At 31.3% G+C, this 27,295-nt stretch overlaps 1 protein-coding gene across 1 annotated transcript in view; it reads left to right on the top strand.

Moving 5' to 3' along the window:
• Positions 1-27,295, top strand: part of HDX (highly divergent homeobox) — a gene marked incomplete at its 3' end in the record, with an annotated part of 110,320 nt that overhangs the window by 11,722 nt on the left and 71,303 nt on the right. Inside the window, exons 2-3 of the mRNA XM_081277951.1 lie at positions 10,748-10,894; positions 15,747-16,859. Of these exons, the coding sequence (XP_081134077.1) occupies positions 10,748-10,894; positions 15,747-16,859 (1,260 nt within the window). The remainder of the gene's footprint in view (positions 1-10,747; positions 10,895-15,746; positions 16,860-27,295) is intronic.

Here is a 27,295-nt window from a genome sequence, read left to right as displayed (position 1 = left end):
TAGCCGCATTTTCCAGATGAAGGAATTGAGGTTCAAGAGGTCAATTATCTATGCTATAGTTACAAGACTAACAAGTAATGAAGCTTAATAGATACAAATATATACAACTCCTGATGCGTTCCCACCCCACCATTCTAAAAGGCCACCTTAACTTATTTTTACAGCCATCATGAAGTATTAGGAAATAAGATTTCGTCTTTCATCTCAAATATTTTAAAAAAGAAAAATAGGAAACAATAGATTTCAGACCTTTGTCCACAGGCGGTACAGGACTTATTTCTGAGAGATGGGAAACCAATGTTTAAATAGTATGAGTGTCTCAACTGACTGCCTCAGGAACTTCAAAAAGGTATAGGTCAGGGAAAAGGAACTCAAACTGCCTAGGAATCTGAGTTGAGAAGCCAGTTCAGGGAGGACAGGATGGCTAGATTTTGAGGGACACTATAATACAAACACTGCATAGAGAAAAGAAAATGGCACATAGAACTATGTGTATAATTTCAAACTACTATTATTGTGCCTCTAAATTCAACAATGTAAAAAATTGACCAGTTTCCTAAAAGAATGGAAATTACCAAAAACTGCTTTACAATGAATATAATTGAATATTTTGTGTCTAATTAAAGGAATTGAATTTTGAATTATTATTTTTTCCTTTAAAGAGCTCTTCAGACCCAAACTACTTCACTGTTGAATTTCACAAAACATTTAAGAGAGAAATGCAGGTTGAATATTCTTTATCTGAAATGCTTATCAGAAGTCTTTTGGATTTCTGATTTTTTTAAAATTTGAAATATCTGTATATACATAATGAGCTCTCTTGGTGATGAGACCCAAGTCTAAAATGGAAATTTATTTATGTTTCATATATACCTTATACACAAAGCCTGAATGTAATTTTCTACATTTTTTTTGTACCAGGGGTAGAACCCATGGTGTTCAATCACATGAGCCAGATCCACAGCCCTTTTTATTTATTTTGAGTCAGGATCTTGCTAAGTTGCATAGGACCTTGCTAAGTTGCTGAGATGGGCTTTGATCTTGTGATCTTCCTGCCTCAAACTTCCAAATCACTGGATTAGCTGCCTGTGCAGCCACACCCAGCCTACAATTTTAATGAACCTGTGTTTTGACTTTAATCCATTACATGAGGTCAGGTATGGAATTTTCCACCTGAGTATCACATTGATATTCAAACAGTTTCAGATTGTGGAGAATTTCAGATTTTTGAATTAGTGATACACACTCTATCTAAATTCTAAGGAAACACAAGTGGAGATTATACTTTGAAGTTCATTTGAACTCTTACTTTGTCCAGGCCTTTTGTAGAGGCTGGAGAATAAAACACAAGAAAATTTGCTTCCTGACCTCAAGGAGTTTATAGTATATGAGATAAGTTAAGGAACTTCTCTTTCTGCCATACCTTAAGTTTTGCATAACAGGTTAAGATAAATCAAAGCAGATTATCCTTAATTATATAGACAGTTGAGAATAAAATTCTTCTTCTGTAAAATCAGCAGTGGTGAACTTGGATGTCTGGCTTCCTTTCTCTGTCATTGGTATACTAAAAGTGATGGAATGCCCAAAGAGTATAATATGCAAGTTCCTTCTGTCCAACAGTCTTAAGACTCTACAACTTCATCCTTATTCATTTTTCTCTATTGTTGAGAATAAATTAATACTTCATACAATGTTTTATTTACCTTAATAATTCAATATTAAGCAAAAGAGGTTATGGTTGTTCAATTTATTAAATAATTAGTGTCATAAGATATAATTTACCTCAACTGCATATCCACATGCACAAAGGGACTGATTTTATTTGAAATTTCTATTCTATTATTACTCAAAGTAGCATGCAAAATAAAATACTCATTAAACTACCATAAACTTTCACTGGCATAAAGAAGCACAATATTAATCCCTTGTTTGTATGGAATGCTTCCAGCAAAATCAGGGAATAATTCTCAAAATCTGAAAGGTGGGGCCCCAATGATAGAGTCACTGGTGAGCTTCTCAGGCCTTTCCTAAAAATCTCTGATGTTTAAGCAGATTAGAAGAAATAGATCAATGAAAATCAACAAACCCCAGGAAATTAGAAGAGTGAGCTGGAATAAGGAATCACTAAAGGCAAGCTACTGAAGGCATAACAATTGATAACAGATAACAAGGAGAGTGAGAGACAAATGTTAAAAAAGAATATGTAAGAATCAAAAGCCTTTTAATAAAGGGACATGCATCCTTACATGATTATTAGAATATTATTTAATAAATCATGTTTATAAAATGATTTCCTGGTCTTACAAAAGACAGTTTAAAAGTTTTTCATACTTCCTACTTAAAATATCAAGCAAGTGCATACCGAAGTTCAAAAGTATTTCCCTCTAATATCATTATATGAAAAATAGTTTCATGTAATAGTTATGAAAAATAAAATTTTATCATTGTAGGGGTATATACTTTAGCTTCCCAGAATGAGTAATCTCCCAAGATATATTAGAGATGAAAATATGGGGGTGACCTGAGAAACTGCAATTATTTTCACTCCAAATTTTAAAGACAACAAAACATACAGAATTACATATAATGCACGCATTGTCCTGATCAAGAAAATTTTAAAGCCATAAGAAAACTCCTGGAATTTTTTTTCTAATATCTTTCATTTATTGCAAAAATTTCAAAGGTTTAATTCATTCAATACTGTAGTTATTCATATTTTTATTAAAAAATACTTCTGAGGAATAAAAATGGTTCAGTGGGGTGTTTTGTTTCTTAGATTCCCAACCAGCAATTTCAGTCCCAGAATGTTAGTCTTTAGAAAAAGTCAAATAAGTATTGGTTAAATTTGACTTGGAATAAAATTCCTTAGAGCTTAGTGTGATTTAAATTTTTAAATTGCTAGACTTTTACTTCTAAGATTTTACTTCTAACTTTTTTTTCTGCTGATCATAGCTAAAATCTCTGACCAATATTTTAAAAATTAATGGACTGTGGGATCTGAAATGTAAACAAAAGCAGGCAGATTGTAGAAGGGCATCAGAATTTAGAAAAACAGTGATCATTGGATGAGTTTCCCTGTTTTGTTCCATCCTCCCTCTTGAGGCTTTGAAGCAACATGTGATCCCATCCATGGGAATTTATAGTGGTACATTTCTGGCTGAAACTGAAATAGTAGCCTGCTGTCTCAATAATATGAAAGGAAATCCTAAGTCAGTCTCTCTCTGTGTCTTTCTCTCTGTTCCTCCAAGTCTTCCTTCCTCTTTCTTCTACTGTTCCTCAAGAATGACTCTAGTTTCAGAGCTGTAATTCGTGAATAATGGATCAACTAAATAAACTCTGAGAGAAAATCTGGCTAGAAGACCAGAAAAGTGATCCTTGCATGGGGGACAATATGTGAACAATCCCAGAGAGGAGAGAGCTGGAGAAGGGGATCTTTTAATAGTGGCTATAAGCTGGTAGAAAGCTCAGGCTTACTCTTGAGTTGCTCATGAGTGAGACAGCAAAAACAGGATGTCAAAGGCTTTGGAAATGGAACTAACATTGAAAAAAAACCACTCATATGGTACTAGTGTGAGGATAGACCCAAAGCAACATAGCAAAAGATTTGAAAATTGAACTGACATGTCCACAGAAGGCAGAAGGAAATTACAGTCTAAAACTGACAAAATTGATTATCTGTGAACTATATTTCCCCAAATTGCACTTCCCCAACTTTGCCCAGAGATTCTAACAAATAATATTCAAAGGAACCAAGATACAATCTAAATTTACTCAATAATAGGTGCCAACATTAATATGATGACCCAGATGTTCAAATTATAAATGTTAAAGCAGCTGTTATAACTATGCTGTTTTAGATGAAAATAAATACCCTGGAAAAGGGTAAAGTATTAGAAGTTCTCATCAAAGTAATTCAAGCTAGAATATAGCACCACATGGAAACTACAGAGCTGAAAAATTCCAGTATTTGAAATTTTAAGAAGTTTCTGTATGCTCTCAATAACATAATGATGACAGTGAGATGAATCAGTGGATTTTATGATAAATAAATGATGCCATTTGATAAATAGGGGGAAAAGGATGGCACAGTATGAACAGATCCTCAGGACCTGTGGGATAATATAAAAATCTAATATTCATATAACTGATATTCCAGAAGAACAGAGGGAATTGGTATAAAAATTGTGCAAAAAATATTTTATTTATATTAGGCAAATAATGGATGGAAAATCTCCAAATTTGGTGAAAAATAAATTGACAGATTTAAGAAGATCAAAGTGCTTGAAACAATATAAACTCAAAGCAAATAATGCTAAGGTACATCAGAGTCAAACTGCTGAAACTCCAAGATAAAAATATGTTGAAAACGGCAATAGATAAATTATTTATATATATATATATATATATATATATATAATTTTATACTATGGATTGAATTCAGGGGTGCTTAACCACTGAATCACATCCCCAGCCCAATGTTTTGTATTTAGAGACAGGGTCTCACTGAGTTGCTTATCGCCTCACCCTTGCTAAATCTGGCTTTGAACTTGAGATCCTCCTGTCTCAGCCTCCCACGCCATTGGCATTACCGGCATGTGCCACTGTTCCTGGCTGATAAACAATATTTGTAGAAAAAATCATCTGAATGATTTCAGATTGCTCATGAGAAATCATGGAGCCCAAAGATAGTAGAAAACATTTTTTAGTTGCTGAAATAAGAGTTGTCAACCCCAAACCCTATAACCAGTGAAAATGTCAAGAATGATCATAACTTAAAGATTTTCCCATACAAAATAAAAACAAACAAACAAACAACAGCAACAACAAGAATGACAAAAAAAAAAAAAAACAGCTTTCATCAACAGATCTGTAAAATGTTAAAATAAGTTCTTTGGAAAATGATACCAGAAGAGAACATGAAACATTAGGAATGAAAGAAGAGCAAAATAAATGGTAAATATCTGAGTAAATAGGAAATATTATTTTTTAAGTTCCCTAAAATAAATATAATTGTTGAAAGTAAAAAATAAAATTGTCTATTGGGGTTTACAGTGTACCTAAAAATGTAATGCATATGACAACTATAACATAAAGGGGAGAGTATAAAGGGACCAATCTGGTTGTAATTGAGGTTATAAAATATTAACTGCATAAAATGGAAAATTAGGTATGGGTAATATAATCCCTAAAGCAACCACTTTAAAAAAGCAAAAATGGAGTCCTAACTAGAATAAGATATTTTCCATGCTTGTATAATTAATATCAAAACGATGCTACTGTCATGTATAACTAAAAAGAACCAATAAAAATAAATAAATAACATGAAAAAATAGCTAAATAGGTTAGTGAAGTATAACAATACTAAAATTAATATTTGAAAAAAAACCCAAAATGTTGGAAAAGGTAGGATAGAAAAAAATGTCAGAGGGTCAAGCAGAAGACAACTAATAAAATGGTATACAAATCCAAATATATCAGTAATTACATTAAATGTATCTTGTCTAAACACAATGACATCATCATGCTGGATTTTTAAAAAATCAATTGTATGCAATATAAAGACATAGGTTGAAATTAAGAGCATTGAAAATATTATAAGTGAAACAAGCAGAACAAAGTTGGAGTGGGTGTGTGTGTGTATATATATACACACACACACACATAAAATCTGATAAAGTCAAATGGAAAACAAGGAATAGTACTATGAATAAAGAGGGGGTATTATTAATGATTAAAGAAAAATAGTTAAATAACCAAAAAGATATAACAATTCTAAATGTGAATGTGCCTAACAATCGGTCTTCAAAATATATTGGCAAAAACTGATAGAAATGAAAATAGAAATAGGCAAATCTACCATTAGACAACCATTCCTCTTTCAATAATTAATAGAACATATAGTCAGAAAATCAATAAGGATATAGGCAATCTGAACAACCCTAATTCAAGAAGACATAATTGACGTTTTTGAACTGTGCACCCAACAGCAGTAGAGTACACATTCCTTTCTGAACATTCACCAAAAAAAAAAAAAAAAAAAAAAAAAGAATGAAAGAAAGAAAAAGAAAAAATTACACATACACACGTTCTGGGCTATAAAATGAACTTTTAATAATTTAAAATGTTTTAATCATACAAAGTACATGCTCTAATCAGCCAAACTAAACTAAAAATCAGTAACAGAAAAATACTTAGAAAATCCTTCAAAGTTTTCATTAAGAAACAAGCAAGGGGCGTTAGAATATATTTTAAACTGGAAGACAATTAAAATACACTCTATCAAAATTTGTAGAAGACAGTCAAAACAGTACTTAGAAATAAAGTTGTATGAGTTATTGCTTATATTTGATAAAGAAGAAAGGACTCAGATCAGCAATATAAGCTTCCATCTTAAGAAAATAGAAAAAGAAAAGTAAATTCAATCCAAACAAAGCAGAGTGAAGGGAATTAAACATAAGTGTAGAAATCAATGAAAATGACAACAGACAAAAAATATAAAAAAATCATTGATGCTAAAAGCTAGATGTTTCAGAAGATCAATGTAGGTCATAAACTTCTTGCTAAGCTGACAAATAAGAAGAAACAAATTAAAAGTATGAAGAAGGAAACAGGTACATCATTACAGACCCTGCAGACATTTAAAAATAATAAGTAAGTTTAATAAGCAACTTCATAGCTTTAAATTCAGCAATTTATATGAAATGGGTCAATTCCTTGAAAGACACAAACTATTAAAACTCACTCAATATGAAATAATTTGAATAATACAGAAGTGATTTGTAATTTAAAACTTTCCAGCAAAGAAAACTTTATGTTCAGATGACTTCATTGGGGATTTATAACAAAGATTTGAAGAAAAAAAGTAGCAATTCTATATTATATTCTCTAGGATATATAATTAGGAAATCTACTCAATACTCTAGTTCCAAATACAGTACAAGAAAAGAAAATGATAGGAAAATATCCCTCACAAATATAGTTTTAAAAATTGTGAAGAAGTTGGGCAAGGTGGCACACACCTGTAATCATAACAACTCAGAAGGCTATGGCAGTAGGATTATGTATTTGAGGGCAGCCTTGCCAAGTTAGACCCTGTCCCAATAAAATTTTTAAAAAGGACTTGGGGGGCTGGTTGTGGCTAAGTGGTAGAACGCTTGCCTAACACATGTGAGGGCCTGGGTTCAATCCTCAGCACCACATAAATATAAATAAAATAAAACAAAGGTATTGCGTCCAACTACAACTAAATATATATATATATATATATATATATATATATTTTTTTTTTAAGGAGTTGGGTATGTAGCTCACTGATAAAATGTCCCTGGATTTAATCCCCAGTACCACACATCAAAAAATCCTGAACAAACTATTTACAAATCAACTCAAGTGATGTATAAAAATAAAATTCATTAACACTAAGTAAAGTTTATTCCAGGAATAGGAGGAGGAATGGAAGGTTGCTTCACTATTTGAATATCAATTAGCATATATTATCACATCAAAATATTAAAGAACAGAAATTATACAATAATCACTATAGATTAAGGAAAATAATTTAACAAAATTTACCATCCACTCATGGTAAGGATAACTCTAGTAATAATAAAAACTCTTGGTTTAATAAAAATAAAAGGGAACTTAACCTGGTAAAGGGCAACTCTGAAAAACCTATAGCTAACATCACACTTAATAGTGAAAAAATTAATCCCTCTCTCTAAAAATTAAGAACAAAGCAAGAATGTCACTCTTATTAAAACAAGAAGCTGTAGATCCTAGCTAGTGCTGTGAAGCACCGTACAGGGGGAAAAATGCATGGATACGAGAAAAGAAGAAATAAGACTATCTCTATTTGTGTATATCCTGGTTGTGTAGAAAATACCAAAGAACCAAACCAAAAGCTTCTGGAACCAATATGTGAGTTTGCAAAGTTTCAGAACATTAATTCAATATATCCCAATGAATTATATGTTGATAAACTAGGAATGAACAATTGGTGATCTTTTAAAAATACCATTTAAAATAGCACCCTGCAAGGGGAGGGGAGGGGGGATAGTAGAGGATAGGAAAGGTAGCAGAATACAACAGTCACTAATATGGCAGTATGTAAAAATGTGATGTGTAACCGATGTGATTCTGCAATCTGTATTTGGGGTAAAAATGGGAGTTCATAACCCACTTGATTCTAATGTATGAAATATGATATGTCAAGAGCTTTGTAATGTTGTGAACAACCAATAAAAAAAATAAAAAAATAGCACCCTGCAAACAAACAAACAAACAAAAAATACATAGGTCCCTAAGTTTAACAGAATGTGTTGGATCAATGTCTGTGTTGAAAACTATAAATATCTGGTGAAAACTCAACGATCTAAACAATTAGATATGTTAAGGAATCAGAAGAACTAAGATTGTTAAAATGCCCATTCTTCCTAACCCGATCTATATTCAATGCAGTAAATACAATCTCTAATATAATCCTAGCCGGATTTTTTGTAAGCATTGACAAAATGATTCCATATTTCATATGGGAATGAAACTGTTGGAAAATAGTCAAATTTGAACAAAATGCATTAAAAAAGCACAATCTATAAAAAGAAAATAAAAGTAAATGTGCTTTATAAAAAGTAAAAACTCTGTGAAATACATTGTAAATAAAATAAAAAACAAACCATAGAAGGAAGAAATATTTTCTTATTATATTTCTGATAAAAATTTTATATCCAGAAAATAAAATAAAGGTATTGTGTCCATATATAACTAAAAATATTTTAAAAAATAAAAATAAAAACAGTTCATCATCTTATAAATTAAAACATGTAGTTAGCATATGACTCATTGATGCCACTCCTAGGTATTTACTCAAGAAAATGACTACTTACCTAGACACATGAAACTTTATGCAAATGTTCCTAACAGATTTATCAATAGTTTCCAACTACTTGAAAGTGCCCAGATGTCCTTCCTTGGTTTAATGGATTCAGGCACATTTATATAATGAAATACACACCTAAATCTAAGAAATAAATATTTTAAAAATACAATGAAAGGGAGCAATGAAAGGGAGCAAACTGCTGATAACACCAAACAACACAGATAATCTCAGGTCACTATGCTGAGTGAAAGAATTTATGCTCAGGTGACTATATACTACTATAAGATCACATTCATATGGTATTATCGAAAAGTCAAAATTGTAGGAATAGATCATTGGTTGCTAAGAGCTGGGATGACTGGAGAGATCTATTACAAAGAGGCCATACAAGGGAAATTTTGTGAGTAATGTAACTATTCTGTGTCTTCAGAAAATTAGTGGAGGCCTTGCTGTTCCCGAATGTTTCAGAAAGAAACCCTCAACTCATTCCTGTGCCCTCTATTACATAAAATTTTTCTCTAATCTGATCTTCTAACTTTTGTTAGGGAAGTACCTGTTGGAGAAAGGAAAAAGTCAGGGGTGTAAATTGCAATGTATTGCTGTATGAATCTATAATTTCCTTATTAGATGGCTTCACAGTTCAAAGTATTGAGAAGAAGGGAAGTAATTTTTATTTCCATGTCAGGGTATTTTGTTGTATCCTTATGTAATATACTAGAAACAAAAAAAGCTGGTTGGTTGATCTTAACATGTTTGCATTGTTGCTGTTTTCCTAATTAAAAAAAAAAAAACACTTTCCTTGAGCAAAGATTTCTTTCTACCAACTTTTAGGAATACCAATTTCAGTATGATTGCTTTTCCCAAGGAGGTAAATTCTTTTAATCAAATTGCAAGTATTCTTTATAGAAAGGAAGTACCATAATTAATAAAAAATGAAGTTTGACTTGCTTTTTATTTATAAGATTCACAATTCTTTGCCATTGATATTAAATACTTCTCTACTGGAAGAACAAAGAAAGTTTTCTATTTTCTTTTATTTCTCCTTTTTTTTTACTTGTCTAGTTTCAGGGGTGTCAGTTATTTAAATATTACTGTTATATGGTTTATTTTTACTAAAATGTACATGAATTTGGGTTTTTATTTGCATATTATAGTTATAAAATAATTATTTTGGTTAGTGTTGCCTAAAGTGACCAAACTTTCACAGTCACTAAACTTTGCAATTTATTTTTAAGCTTTAAGAAGAGCTTTTGTTATAATATATAAAAAGAACCACTTTATCCCAAAAAGAGGGGAAAATAAAAGCAAAAGCAACCTTTTGTTCCAGAGTACAGCTTCTGATTCTAAGACATATGCCAGATGCTTCCCTTGACAAAGAACAGTGAGTGTCCCTGTTGATAACTGACCACATATGGCTACCACCATCTCTGGCTTTACTATCCATAAATATTTATTTCAGTGAAAGAACCCTTTTTCCCCCATGCACACTAGCCAGATAAGGGCTTTCCTTTTTTTCTTTTCTTTTTTTTTTTTTTTTGTCTTTAAAGCTTGTTCTTTTTATGAACAAATTCAGTGTGTGTGTGTGTGTGTGTGTGTGTGTGTGTGAGAGAGAGAGAGAGATAGGGAGAGAGAGAATATATATATATATATATATATATATATATATATATATATATATATATATATTAGTGAGAAGCTGTCCCCCCTTCAGCACACAAATTACCGCCCATTACTGGCAATTGATTCATTTAAACAAATTTGCAGCTTGGAAGCACTGAAATTGTATCAAAAAAAAAAAAAAAAAGAAGTGTACAAATGTTACACATACCAAATTTTTATTCCAATTTTCAGAGTATCTTCTTTTATTTTTAGATGAATCTACGTTCTGTATTTACTGTAGAACAACAAAGGATTTTACAGCGTTATTATGAAAATGGAATGACAAATCAAAGTAAAAATTGCTTTCAGCTCATATTACAGTGTGCACAGGAAACTAAGCTGGACTTCAGTGTAGTCAGGGTAAGTATTGAGGTCTTACACTCAAATTTATAGCTGTTTATTTCAAGTGACATTTGTTTAATATGAGAAAACAATTCAGGGCATGAAGTCACTAACTTTATAAACAACTTCATTTCCCTGGTATAACAATAATAACTTTAATGAATTTGTAGTATATACATACCTTTTAAATATTTCAGTTTTTTAACTAATAAATATATTTAAGATTGCTTATTGATCTTATGCTTCCTTTAATCCTCAAATTAATCTAGACATAACACCTAAATGATAGTGAAAAAAACATTTTCCAAGGGAATTCTGTGTACCTATTTTTGTTGTTTTTGTGTTTGAATTTTTCTTCAGGCATTTATGACTTTAGTATTTTTGTCTTTTCAGGAAAACGTATTCTTTTTCATTCTAAATAAAATGAACACACTTTGATGGTTAGCAAGTGAGGGACAGAAATCCCAATGGAGGAAATTATCACAACCATAGTTGTTCAGCTGTAAAAAAATCAGAGCTGTTACACATTCATGAAAAGCAATGAGAATGTGATAGAGAGGAAGCAAGAGATAAATCTAACAGAAGTAGTCACGGATTTGATTGAATGCATAGGTCCTTTCATGTTTGTTTAAACATGCTACAAATCCTCTTGTCTTGAAACCTTAGTGATTCAACGATTAGCAACTTTCTCTTCTTTGGCATACATAGGGTAATTTGGGGAAGAGAAAGGACTTCTGTTTTTAAGTTTATTTTGCTGTTCCCTTACCTTCAAAGACCCTAGAGATAAAAATCTTTTGATACATAGTAGAATTCTTTGGAAAATATTTCTTAAAGACTGAAGGATATCCTCACCTTCAAATAGGGAATTATGCCACCAATTCTAAGGGAAAATATCCATCATTCTCAGATGTGTGTAATAACTATAAATATATTTATTGCTCTAAATGCACTGCTTAAAATTACCTTTACTAAACTTCAGAGGAAAATGTTTAATTCCTTTCACAAGTAATGTGGAAATATTTCAGATTGATGAGATCTCATTTTATAAGTACAAACTCTGTTTTTTCCCTATAGTAATTTTCTTTTTTTCCCCCTTTATCTTGCATTACATTAAAGTGAAAAGCTTTCCCAGGCAGCTGCATTGTGGGCTATCTTTTGTATTTCCAATTTGTTATTACAATATTCCCCCCATGATTTACTTGATTGTCCTTGAATACTGATTGTGGAGATACAGATATTTATACTCCAAATGTAGGATTACAAGTATAATGTTATATAAGGTAGAAGGAATTCTGTAAAACAGATTTATTAATTCCATTCCAGGAGAAAAATTATAGTAAATAAACTTAGACTTCCCAGTCTAAATCCAAACACAATTTTGATAACTTTTCCATTCAAATGAAAAGGGATTTGTTAGTAAATTCACCAGTAAAAACAAAAAATTCCTCCTTCCATATGTTGCCTGGTCTATATTTTTATCTTTCAAAAGAACTCAAGTTCCACTGTATTAAGAATTTAATTCCAAAATAAAGATAAAAGGTGAAAACATCCAAGCAAAAATAAATATAATGGGGAAAAGAAAAAAGGTAACAAAGAATGAGGCATAGGAAAAGGAAAAGAGATTTATAGATGTGAATTTCTGAGAACTAAGATAATTTTATGAACACCAAATATTGTGACTAAAATTTTATTTTTTCCTATGTAGTGTTGCTTTGTTAGTTCCTCACTGAAAATTCTCCTTTTATTGATATATGTAACATTTTTTTTTTCATTCTCACAATGAGGCATTTACAATAGGAACTGCCTACATCTAATAAGTATCGGTCAATTTTGGATCTTATAACTTTTGGTGAACTTTAATAAATTTTGGGGAACTCTCAGGCGATGCATTTTCCTTATTGTCAACAATTTTATGTGGGACTATTTAAGTGTATAGTTTTGTGCTTTTCTTCAGTAAAAAATATGGAAAGTAATTGAACATTTACTTTTTAACTAATGATTTTCATTATAGAAATCAATTATTATACTGTGCTATAAAATAATAATGCTCAAAACTTGTTCATGTATGTGGGATTATTTTCACCTTTATTAACGAAGCTCAAACTGCTATTTAATGATTTTTTACATTGATTTTGTTTTCCTTTTTATTTTCTCCTGAGTAATGTATAGTGAACATTTCTAATTTAGTGATATCAGGGTGCCTACCATTGACCACCTCTACCACCAAAGCCCTTTCTATTTTGTTGTTTCTAGTTTGCTGTAAAATAGGATACCAGGTTTTTTCAAATTACATATAAATTCAGAGAAAGGGGATTCTAAGTTTAGGGGTTCCGCTATCAGTGAATTACATGGGTCTTGTTACATCTTGTATTGTCTGTTTTCTGGAAAGTGAGATTGATATCTATGTTGATAGATAGCTGTGTTTCATATGTACATGGTATTATTCTAGTTTATCTTCTTTATTGGCACATAATGTAAATAATTACTAAAACACATAAGTAACTATATATAATATACATCTATATGTGTAAACCTACAAAATTATAGAAGCCATAAATTTGCAATGCATTAAGATCATTCTGGAACTTCCTAAGTTAGCTAATGTGTGATGAGAATATATAGTATGTTACGGATTTTTTTAAAAGATGGCCAGAGCTGCCCTCAAGATATAAGAGTTCTTGAATCCAAAAGTTATCTGTTCACTGTGCTCTCCCATTGAAATGTTTCAATGTAATGCTTGTATACTTTTGTTAAAATTATGTACAAATCTGTCATGTTTCCCACACATTTTTCTTAACTTGAAAAGCCATGTCATTGAAGCTGATTTAGGATATTTTTAAAATTAACCCTTCTGGGTTTTATCTTCCAAAGATATTTTTCCTTATATATTTCTCTATAGTATATACTTTGAAATCTTTTTGTTTTTCTCACTTGTTTTCTGTGACATTTATACTTATATGACCTTTGACTTCTAATTCTTGCTTCTACTGTTTTATGAAAGGAAATCAGAGTGAGTTTAAAATTTCCACTACCTTATGTTAAAGAAAAAGTATCATTGTGTTTTATAGAACATTTTCTTTGTGGAAAAAATAATTATAAAAGTAAATTAGACAACAGAGATAACTTTTAGTAGTTTCTACTCACTCATTACACATGGGATAGTGGAAGAGGATTATATTTTGATGTTAAGTAGATGTTGAATGAATCTTTTCTCTAGTACTTGTTGTCAGGATGTCCTTCCACAAGCTACTTATTTTTCTGAACTTCAGTTTCTTCATATAAATATATTTATATATGTGTATATATACTATATAGATATATATATGTATGTGTGTGCATATATATGAATACACATATATGTGTATATATATACATATATATAAATAAAATACATAAGGGAATCAATACATATTAGATTTTATTTATAGAATTGCAGTGTCATTAATGCTATGTATATAATCATAAATTATATAAATAAACTTTGAAAATTCAATAATTTGTGAGGTTTTCTGGAGCACATCATAGGAAAGTTACCCAGATATATCTACACCACGTTTCTGCAAGACTAATACATTTATTTTTTTTCATTTATTCATTTATTTTGTTTAATTCTTAGGAGATTAATGTGTTTTGGTAGTTTATCATATGGTATGCATTATGAAATAATTACAGAGTCTGATAATCACATTAAGGAATTTAATGTTTCTTATTGCATATTTTAAGAAGAACCATGACTCAATGCAATAATACTAGGTAATTATAATAAATTACTTATATAAAAGTATGCATTTTATAATCAAATCTTAAGTGCCAACCACTGGCATTATTTTTATTAATAACTTTTTTTCTGTTTATGGAAGCAATACATATTCATTTTATAAAACTTGGTAAGTAGAGAAAAGTGTAAAGAAGAAAATCACTATCATAAATTAATGACAAGCAAATACAATTGCAATGTGTGACAAAGTGTTACTATCTTTAGCAGAAAATTGTTCTTACAAATCACTTCAAAATGACAAACACCCCAATATAAAAGTAGGTAAAGGAAATGAATGAGCAATTCTATCAAAGTAATATAGTAACCATAGAAACTCAATTCAAATCAGCAATTATTTACCTTTTATTAACTCCAAAACTAGTGAAGACTAAAAAAAAAGAAAAAAAATGAAAACCATTAGTGAGGGTGTGAGGAAACCAGAACAGTCATATTTTTAGGGCAATGGAAAATAGCAGATCTTAGCAAATATCTGAGAATTACATTCTAATGAACCAAAAGAAAAAAAAAGATACATTTTAAATAAGTTTTATTGCAATATGGCTTATAATAATGAATGTTTCTAAAAATATTATAAATAGCTATCAGTATACATTAGAAAGTTATGTATATGTGCAACATAAATTGTTAAGCCTGATGATTGCAAATGTATATATGTTTTAAAAAAGCATTTTCTATTGACATTAAAATATGCTCCCAATATTTTACTATTATATGTAAATATATGATGAACATATATTTATATGTTTACATATAAATTTTGCCTACATCTGTTATTACATTTTATAATAGAGTCCTAGAAATGTATTTATTAGGTCAAAAGGTATAAGCATTTTTAGAATTCTTGATATATATTAATTGGATAGGTTTTGTGGAGGAGAGGAACAATAATATAGTCTGTTTTCAAAGTTCCTAGATATTTATCCAGCGAGTCCTTAATCAGCTCTATTTAGCTACTTTCTCATTTATTGTTAACTTTTTATTAACCTTTGCATAGGTCTTGATCTTATGATAAACAAGAATAATATTAATCACTTACAAATTATTTTTTCTTGTTCTTAAACTTTTTCATAATACCATTTTTTATCCTTTCAGACGTGGGTTGGTAATAAGCGACGAAAAATGAGTAGTAAGAATTCTGAATCAGGAGGAACAACAGGAACTGCTTCTGGTACCGCTTTGGCAGCTCCAGACATTACAGTCAGAAATGTGGTTAATATAGCTCGACCCTCAAGCCAACAGTCTTCTTGGACATCTGCCAATAATGATGTCATTGTAACTGGTATATACAGTCCAGCCAGTTCATCAAGTAGGCAAGGGACAACCAAACATACAAATACACAAATTACAGAAGCACATAAAATTCCTATTCAAAAAACAGCCAGTAAAAATGATACTGAGTTTCAGTTGCATATTCCTGTTCAAAGACAAGTTGCACACTGTAAAAATGCCTCCCTGCTCCTGGGTGAAAAAACAATTATTTTGTCAAGACAGACAAGTGTGCTAAATGCTGGCAACTCAGTATACAATCATACAAAAAAAAACTGTGGAAGCTCTTCTGTGCAAACTTCTGAAATGACAGTACCTCAAAAGCCATCTGTGTGCCACCGACCTTGCAAAATTGAACCAGCTGGGACTCAAAGGTCATATAAGCCTGAACATACAGGTCTGGCATCACATAACTTATGTGGACAAAAGCCAACTATTAGAGACCCTTACTGTAGAACACAAAACCTGGAAATCCGTGAAGTGTTTTCACTGGCAGTCAGTGACTATCCCCAGAAAATTCTGGGAGAAAAGGCCACACAGAAATCTAACTCAGCAGAAGGAACATGTTTGTCTATTGCAATGGAGACTGGAGATGCTGAGGATGAATATTCCAGAGAGGAAGAGTTGGCTTCGATGGGAGCACAGATACCCAACTACTCAAGATTTTATGAAAGTGGCAGTTTCCTTCGAGCTGAGAACCAAAGTGCAACTTTGTCTGGAACAGGAAGAAATATGCCAAATTCACAAATGGTGAATATCAGAGATTTGTCAGACAATGTACTGTATCAAAACAGAGACTACCATTTGACACCACGGACCTCATTACATACAGCATCTAGTACAATGTACAATAATACAAATCCATCACGGAGTAATTTTTCTCCACATTTTGCATCATCAAATCAATTGAGATTATCACAAAACCAAAACAATTACCAGGTAATGTGTAAACTTATTTTATAGAGGTTATTAAAAGCTATGTTTGGCTTAAAAACTGAGTTTTATAGTTAGACTTGGGACCTGGGTCTTTTAACTTATGTTTTAAAGTAATGTGAGATTTTTGCTTCAAAGTAGTGGTTTGGGGTCAGCTCCTTAAAGAATCTAGTGCTTTCTTTGTCATATTTAGACATGATGAGCTTTTTTAAAAAGATGAAATGTAGCCAATATTATAACATGGCAGCCTTCCCCTGACATTTAAAATGATTTTGGTCAGAAACTGGTAGCTTTATGGGAAACATGGCATTTTCCATATCTAAAATAGGATTAAATTGGCTAGGCTTATCCTCTTGAATATAGATTTTTACTTGCAATTTGGGGAGATGACATTGGATGACTGGTGCCTTCCTTGGGTACATAGTCAGGCAAGTCATTTTTTTTACCTAGGTGCTAATGACAAAGTCAAAGCCTGAGGTATCTCAGACTACCATTTTTTTGAAAGCAAACACTTTATTAAAATGTTGAATGGAACATCAATCAGAGATTTATAGAATGTTTATAGGGAAATTGCAAGAGTAAGAATTAAAGCCATTTCTGACCTGTAGATGAAATACATGTTACTTCTTAACAGTTTCACATGTAAAATTGTTTCAGTAGGGTTCAGATAATCTTTTTAGCAGTGAAGTATAAATCTACATCAGAACATCTCTTAAAGTCACAGATCTTCTCTCTGAAAAAATATGCTTTCAAGGATATGAATAATAGGCCATAGATGTTTGTCATTTTCCTTGCTATTGACTAGACCTTCCTACCTGTTCTACCACAATACTTAAGGTTTATCAAGATTTAAGGGGCTTCCAGGCTATTGTCAATTAACTTAAAGAACTGTCTTAATTCCCTCCATCTTATATTATCATATCTCAATGAAAAGCAATAATATTATAGGAAGCGACTTTTACGCACCTGGCCTTAACAAAAGTGGGATTTGATTATCATGATTACTAGTTTTTTTTTTATTGAGAATTTCTTATTGAGAACTCTTTGTTCTGCTTGCTCTTTATTAAAACATACTTAAAGTAACATTAAATCATACCATTAATATCCTCCCCAATTAAAATCCACCCTTTCATTAACCTACTCTTTTTTATTTCTTTGTCCACTTACTGTTGTTTGTAATAATAGTAATGAAATAATATTTACCATTTGTTAAGGGCCTACCAAGTTCCAGACACCACTATCACTTCATATACCCCATCTGGTTTAATCTTCACAATTATCTGGACAGATAGGCACTTTTCCCATATTTCAACTTCTTTCCAAGGAATAAACAGCTAGGAAATGAAGAATCAGGAGTAAAACTCAGAAGTGTATTATTCATATTTTATTGTTTCTCCTTTGCCATACAGTATAATTATTTCAAATCTATTTGAATTACTGGAAGGCCTGAGAAAGCAGAGTTTAATGTTTAATTTTTTCATAGACTTACAACTCCTTTACAAATAATTTAATCTCTGGTTTTAGATTTTTATAGTCTGTATTGTTTTCTGACAGAACTTTTAGGGAATCAATTTTTTTATGAAAGAATAATTTAAGTGCAAAAACATTTAGAGATTGCTTTTTGAATAATAATCTCCTTAAAAGAAAGACACTCTGGAATAACTATTTAGAGCATGTACTTAGAGCCTGAACAAACCTGGATTCATACACAGGCTCTGCCACTTTTTATAAGTGTGACCTCATGCAAATAACTGAAGCTTTCTATATTATAGTTTTGTCATTTGGTCAAGGGGTTTCATAATGACTACTTCATAGAAAACCTGTAACATGAAATGATACAATCTGTGTAAGGCTCTTTGTATATTCCCTGACACAAAAACTTTCTTATGCATATGAATTCACAATTTGAAAGTTAATGAAACTCTAATAGTCTTTACATTCCACTTCAAGTAAAATATTGCAAAGCCCACAATTATCACAGGGTAATTGAGTAGGAAATAGCATTTAGTACTTGCTGAGAGAACACTTGGAAGTTAGATACCACCCTCATCATAGCTATTAAAAGGCAATATTCTTATTTATGTTATTTTAGACCTCCTCAAGCCAACTTTATCTGAGAGAGTATGGTGGGGTGTTTGCAGAGAACACTTGGTAGATCACTTTGCCCTACCTTTCACTTAGTTGAGATTTGGGGAAACCAAGGCAGCCAGATGAAGTGGAGTACGTGAAGATTATCCTTTCAAGAATGTGGGGAAAAAAGGTACACTCATACATTGCTGATGGGACTGCAAATTGGTGCAGCCAATATGGAAAGGAGTATGGTGATTTTTTTCTTGGAAAATTGAGAATGTAACCACCATTTGACACAGCTATCACTCTCCTCTGTCTGTACCGAAAGGACTTAAAAACAGCATACTACAGGGACACAGACACATCCATGTTTATAGCAGCACAATTCACAATAGCTAAACTGTGTAACCAACCTAAATGCTCTTCAGTAGATGAATGGGGAAAAATGTGGCATATGTACACAATGTAATATTATTCAGCAATAGGAGAGAATAAAATCATGGCATTTGCAGGTAAATAGATGGAGTTAGAGAAGATAATGCTAAGTGAAGTTAGCCAATCCCAAAAAAACAAATGCCAAATGTTTTCTCTGCTATAAGGAGTCTGACTCCTAGTGGGGTAGGGAGAGCATGGGAGCAATAGACAAACTCTAGATAGGGCAGAGGTGTGGGAGGGTAGGGGAGGGGCATGGAGTTAGATATGATGGTGGAATGTGATGGACATTATTATTCAAAGTACATGTATGAAGACATGAATTGGTGTGAATATACTTTGTATGCAACTAGAGATGGAAAATTGTGCTCTAAATGTGTAATGAGAATTGTAATGCATTCCGCTGTGACATATAAATAAAAAATTAATTTAAAAAAAGATTATCCTTCCATGTTCTGATGAAGGTGCGTTACCAACACTTGCACCGGGATAAAATAAATCCTATGCTCATCTTGGGAAATTATCTAGCTGTGAAGCTATAAGCAAACAAGCAGTTTTCTTGAGATTCTGGTGCTGGGACTATATAACAGAAATATCTACCTCTGCCCTTTGATGATAAACTGGCAATCTTCAAGCCAAGATTCTATTTCTGGAGAATAGTTTGGTTAGAAGCTATCTAAGAGAAAGAATACAATTGAAGGAAATTGTAGAGTATACTAACAAGTTGAAATCAGCTCAGTTGTGAGGACTCTTGGGAATAGCATCTTAAGGATTTCAGAGGTATTAAGGTATTAAACAAACTGGTAGGAGGTGACAACCAGGATACCATGGATCTGTTCCATTTCAGAAGCTCTCCAGGCTAACCTCACTGATGGAGCCAGAATGCAATCATATTAAACTCCAAAGTGCCATTCACTTTTTATGTTACCTCTATGTCAGACCACCTGTTTCTCATGAGTCATGTTATGAATAAAATTTATTAATAACCATCTATCTGAAGATATTGAAGCATCCTAGAAGACAGGTGGTACAAATATGGGATTGATTTTCAGTATTACTTTAGTTTGATAAGTAGCTGCATTCCCATCCCTGGTAAGGTCTTAAGAGACAATATAAGTAGAACACTTTTGTCTTCTTTTAAAAAGCACTTTACAAATGTACTATATACCCATTAGTACACTAAAAGTGTTTTGGTAGTTATGTCTCAATTTCTTCAGAACTTGCATGCTTTGATGATTTTTAAAATAAATATGAAAATTTAGTAGCTGTAGAAACTTTGAACATAGCATCCTATACTAACACAAATTATATTTTTACGTGAGGAAAATGAGGACCATTAAGATTGAATAATATGGTCAAAATAATTCTTTGGAAATTATGCAAGTTTTTAAAAAAGTAATGATAATCTGTGTTGAGTAGGTAGAGTCAGCAGGGACCATTTTTAAACAATTTTATTAAGATGCAATTCACATAATATAGAATTTACACATTAAATGTATATAATTCAGTCATTTTTAATGTTTACAGAGTTCAAGCAGTACCAGAGTCTAATTTTAGAACATTTCATCACTTCAAAAATGAACTTCATACCCATTAGCACACCATATCCACCATCCCAATGCCAAGTAACCACTAATCTACATTTTGTCTCTGTGTATTTATTCTCTATATTTAATACAAAGGGAATCATACACCAAGTGCACTCTTGTCACTGGTTTCTTTCAATTAGTATAATATTTTTGAGGTTCATTTATGTTGAAGCATGTATCAATTTTAATAATGATATTATGTCTTCTATAAATGTGTATGTCTTTCTGCTTTCTAGATTTTTAATTTCTTTAAAAAATTTTATCAACTTTTCAATAGATGAAATTTGGAGTTCTTAAATTTATTCCTAAGTGTGTTATACTTTCTGAAACTATATTCAATTGAATTGTTTTCCTAATTTATTTTTCCTATTTTGTTTAATAATAGCATAACAATTCAATTATGATGATGAATATTCTAGCAGCTTCTATTTGTTTTGTTTTCAAATATAAAAGCAGCAGTCCAATTTTTATTTTCCACATTGAATATTTAGTTTATTGCATTTTAATTGGGAAATTTTTAATTACTGCTTCAATCTCTTTACTCATTATTGGTCTGTTCAAATTTTCCTTTTTTCATGTTTCAGTCTTAGTAGGTTGTATGTGACTAGGAATGTATCCTGTTTTTCTAACTCATCAAATTTGTTGTCATGTAATTATTCATAAGATATGCTCTTATGTTCTTCTATATTCTGTTTTATCAGTAGCAATGTCTCATTACATAGATGATTTTATTTGCCGTTCATTTTTTATTTTATCAATTTAAAGACTTGACTATTCTATCTTTAAAAAATCTTAGTTTCATTTTTATGCTTTCAATTGTCTTATTTCTTTTCTCATCTTCACTATTTCCATCCGCCAACTTTAGGCTTAGCTTGTTTTTCTCCTTGAGGTTGGTGTAAAGTTTGATTGTTTATTTGAGATCTGTCTTTTTTAAATATAGGCATTATTTTTTTGCTGTTAATTTCCCTCTCAGAACTTGTTGTAGTTCATTTTCTGTTGTTATAACAAAATACTGGAAACCAGATAATTTATAAAGAATGGAATTTTTTTGGTTCACAATTGAGGAGAATGGAAAGTCCAAGACCATGTCATAGTCAACCACATGTTATCTGGTAAAGGTCTTTTTACGACATCATCACCATTGCATATCACATGGTGATGCAGAGCAAGCCTACTTGCTTGGGTTTCTATTTCTCCTCTTATAAACCAGGAATGTCATTCTGGAGGCTCCACTCTAAAGACTACATCTAATCCTAATTATCTCCCAATGGCCCCACATCCAAATACCATTAACATATGAATCAGGCTATTAAGTGTTGACACAACCTTGTTGGGGACACCTTCAAACCATATCAGAACTACTTTTGCTATATCCTGTAATTTTTTTTTCCATTTTTGTTTGTTTCAAGACTTTTTTCTTTTAAATTTCTTCCTTCAATTTCCTCTTGGACCCATTGGGTGTTCATGACTGTGCTATTTTGTATTCCATATAGTTTTGAATTTTATATTTCCAAATTTCCTTGCTATTGGATTTGAGTATCATACCAGTGCAGCTGGAATAGATACTTGACATAATTTTTATTTTCTTAAATGTATTAGTTTTATATGAACTAATATATGAAATATACTAGAGCTAAAACAATACTCAAGTCTGCTCTTACTGATTTTCTGTCTTGAGCTTTCCATTTTTAAAGTGAGTTATCAAAGTCTCCTAATAATTGTGCCTTGCCATTTATTTATTCCTTCAGTAATTTTAATATTTGCTTTAGTTTTTTAAGCATTGCAATATTTGGAAAAGATATATTTATAATTGTTATATATTTTGTTTTCACTTCTGGCCATTGAAAGCAGGTCCTCACCTGTGCTAGCCAAGTCCTGTATAACAGAACTACATCATTAGACATTTTTTTTTAATTTTGAAAAAAAAATTTTGTTAACTTGCCTAGGCTGGCCTCAAACTTGTGATTATTCTGCCTCAATCTTCCCAGTGACTAAAAAAGTGCACTGCCATGCCTGCATGTTGTATCTTCTTGTTCAGTTGGCCTCAATGTCATTAGATAGTGAATTTCTTTATCTCTTGTGACAGATTTTTATGGAAAGACTCTTATTTTTCCTAATGTAAGTATAGCAACTCTTTTGGTTACAGTTCAACACTAATTAAGACACTATTTCCTCAATACTGTGTCTTTAGAATAGAGCCTCCTTGATGACATCTGTGGTTTATAAGAAGAAAAATGGAAACCCAAGCAAGCAGAAATAACTTTCCTCATCCCTTCAATTTCAGCCTATAAGTGTTCCTAAAGTTAATGTGAGTCGCTTGTATGCCATCTATTGTTGGATCTTGTTTTTTTTTCCCCCAGTCCATTCAGTCTCTCTCAGTCCTTAGAAGAATTTAATCAATATATACTTAAAATAATATTGATTGGTAAAGACTTAATATTATACTTTCTTACTATTTTCTGATTTTTTAAAATTCTTTTGTTCATTCTTCTTACCATCTTCCTGTGTGATTTGATGATTTTTGTAGTATTATTCTTGGTTCCTTTTTGTTCATCTCTTGTGTATTTACTAGAGGTTTTTTTTTCTTTTTGTTTACCATGAGTCTTGCATAAAATGTAAAATAATTGTCTTAAAGCGTTTTTTGTGTAAATCCAATGCATGCATTTCTTCAGGGACACTTTTTTGAGATTTATTTATTTTCATTGAAAAAGCAATAAATTCCTGTTTCTTTATATTCTTTATGAATATGAATTTATGAATTTTTAAAATTGGTTATTTGGAATAAATGTACATCCCTCTTTGCATTTTGGACGCATGCTATCGGAGACATTCACTTATCAGCCTGGCATGACATTTTATAATCTCTTGGAACTTTTCTTTATATCTTCCCTGAGCCTGTGTACATGATATTTACCAGTTCTTCTGTATGCATAGTTGCTTTTAATGATCTTAATTTGCCTAAGGGTCTCAAACCTACTTCTCCTAGATCCCCTAGATTTTTATTATATTCCTCAATCAGTAGTCTTTTTCTTCAAGTTTCTGTGGTCTGCTAACTCCTTATTGTTTTCATAAGTCTTGCCAATAGCTTCTTACAACTTCCCCTAGCTTGATATTTGAGTTACTTCACTTTTATCTGTCTGAACTACAGATAAGGAAATAAAGTGACCAATTACTCAGATAGATCCCCAGAAGGTTAGAACTTTGAGAATTAAATCAAATTCAGTCTGATTCTTGTTCACAGAGGAGACTGGGAATTAAGACACTATTTCCTCAATACTGTGTTAAACTACACCATGAAGTAGATGTGAGAAGGGCTAATAAAAATGTCATGGAATTTCACAAAATTTTGAATGTGGTATTTTCTTAATTGGGTATTTGCTTGGTTGCTCTATTTTTTATATGATTTTCATTGTTGCTACAAAGTTATTTTAGGCAGCCATTAGTTGTTTATTTAATGTTTCTAACAGGGGGTGTAGAGCTTCTTAGTACTTAATCTTCCTGACTTCTCTTTGTTGATTGTTTTTTAAATTGCAGAGTGCATGCATCTGTGGATATAGAGTTAGTGCAACAAATAACCAGGGTGTTTCCATTAAAAGTCCATCTTTTGGTTCAATATAAAATTATATGTAAAGTAGATAGGGAGCCATGATTTCTGGTAAGAACATGAGTCCAGTTCAGCTTGATAAAAACAGTAAATCTTTGCTATTGTTTGGAGATCTGATCTCTGACTACACATTAATAAATTATTTCATTTCAGTTATAAAAGTATAATTATAATTAAAAACTAATACTTGACAATTCATTTTTGTAAAATAGCAAGTAACTTTTGTAGTTTTCTCAAATGTCTTTTTATGAGTAAAATTAGATAATATGTTGAAATATTCTAGAAGTTATAATCTCAGATTCAAATTTGTATTGTATATCCCTCAGGGCCTTTGAATCACAAGATAATCATCCACATACTAATTTATTTTATTTTACTTATATCCTTGCATTATATTAAACTGCCAATATTCCAGAAATCAGGTTTGTATTGTTATGTTTAAGTACTATTGTAATTTTATTAAAAGATCTTATAATTATAGTTTCCTTTATCTTAATCTCTCTGTATCTATAAAATTTAACCAAGAAAATATAGAAAAAAAATCTCACTTTGGATGTCAGTTGCAGGAACTTTTCAAGCTACTAAACCTTTTAAACATCATTTTCCTATCATTTAATAGATAAAATTTTATGTACTTTAAAGTGTTAATTGCTTGCCGCAAAGTAGTAGTATTAAAAGTAATCTGTAAAGATAATCTAATTTCTCAAATCTTTGCCGGAGACTTGATGGAGAGAAGAGGGGAAAAGACTTTTACATATGCCAGGACACCCTACTTTTTTCCAGAACACATTGTTCTGAACCAGAATTATTACTCACCTCCCTACAACATCTTACCCCATGCAACAGTCTTGAATATTGCCACTTTTGGCCTTTTGTTGCATTTCAGAAAGTCAGAGCTAGTGAATAATGAAGGCCCAAATTAATTCAATCAGTCATCAGCAAATATTTATTGAGTGCCTATCAAATATATACCCAGTAGTGTTCTCTATGCTGTATACCTCATAAATGAAAAACCACATAGGGAACCCTGCCAATTAAGCAGAATGATTGATAGGTTCTCATGCTTAACTAATACCAAAACAACCCATGGAAAGTTAAAACATTGATTTATGAATCTGTTACAGCTGAACTTTCTGAAAGACCCAGTTATTGCCTGATTGTTTTAATCAAATTATATTTAATAAAACACTAATTAATATAATTCTAATTTTCCTGGTTCACATAACAGTATGTTCAGATACTAGCAATAAACAAAATTTTAAACAAATAAACTTTTAAAAATTGTGTGTTTGGGATATTTGCAGAAACATCATTATATAAAGATTCATGATCCTCCCACATTGGCCTCCAAGTAGCTGGGATTACAAGCATTCCAACAGGACTATATTTCCATAGTTTCCTTTATATTAAAGTCCTTTGTGTACCTGTCTTTGCTCTTTCTCTCAAAGTATAATTCTTGCCCTCCAGGAAATTACCTTTTATTTCCTGTAGCACACAAAATAGCACTTCATATGCTTGATAGACATTTGAATGGAATTCAAAATATTTATTTTGGAAAGTTATATACACTAATTTTAATAATGTTTAATTAGTCATAAAGTTTCTTAAGTTCTTTTACAATTGCTTTAAGAGCCTGAGGGATTATTTTAAATTCTTTCAGTGGTGACAAATCATCAAGTGTTCAGGGAAAATTTGATTTTGGAAAATAGAATTCATTCTGAGCCATGGTTAGTGAATAATATGAATGCTCAATCTGGGCTCTGTAGTTTCAGTTAAAATAAAAGTAATGTGAAGAAATGAGATAATCTTTGCATGAGGCATGAAGTGACAAATCCAGAAGTTCCCAAAATACTTTCAACAATGGCAACATAATTGTGATGAATTTCTTACATCTTAAATTTTCTACTTGGAAACTTGCAGCATTAATTTGGCCACGTAAATACTAAAATATTTGTTAAATAAGCCTTGTCTCCTTGTACATTCATTTTATAGTTGTCCAAAACAGGATCTTGAAACTATGTTTAGAACTAAAATACCACTTAATCATGAAGTTATGGCCCTTCTCAGTTAAGTATTACATTTTATAGCTTTCAGTGAGTGAGAATCCTAATATCAATATTGCACCAAATAAAACTCCCCAAATTTAGGGAAACATTTATCAGTACTATGAATCAAAACAGGTTAAAAATTCAGCTACACTGATTATCCATTCCTGAGTTTTACTAGAAATGTAAGTAACTAAAGACTATTAGAACAGGAAAGGTGAGTTGAATAAATAATTGAGTATCATGCAACTTTTCAGTAATCACTGTTTGGGGGCTCTGTCTTTTTTTTTTCAATTCATTTGGTTTAACATATTTTCTCTAGAAAGTCTATGCAGCCAGTTGTGAATTGTGGATGGGAATGTATGCAATGATATTCCAAAACAATTGGATATTATGTGATTATTTTAGCTGATTTACCTTTCTCTTTTTTTGTTCTTTTTAGTTATACATTACAGAATAGTACATTTTGACATATTATACAAATTGAAGTATGTCTTATTCTATTTAGGATCCCAGTCTTGCAGATGTATATTACTCTCATCCTCACCCCCTTTTTGTGGGTTACCTTCCATATATCAGAGAAAACATTTGACCTTTATATTTTGGGGAGATTAGCTTACTTCATGTGGCATGATAGTCTCCAGATCTGACCATTAGCAAAAAAATATCATAAAGTCATTCATTTTTTATTACTGAGTAATA

The sequence above is a fragment of the Spermophilus citellus genome (genome assembly GCF_964194105.1).
Source record: "Spermophilus citellus genome assembly, chromosome: X".
Lineage (NCBI taxonomy): Eukaryota > Metazoa > Chordata > Mammalia > Rodentia > Sciuridae > Spermophilus > Spermophilus citellus.
The sequence above is the reverse complement of the archived record's forward strand: the minus strand, read 5'-3'. Positions and strand labels throughout refer to the sequence as shown.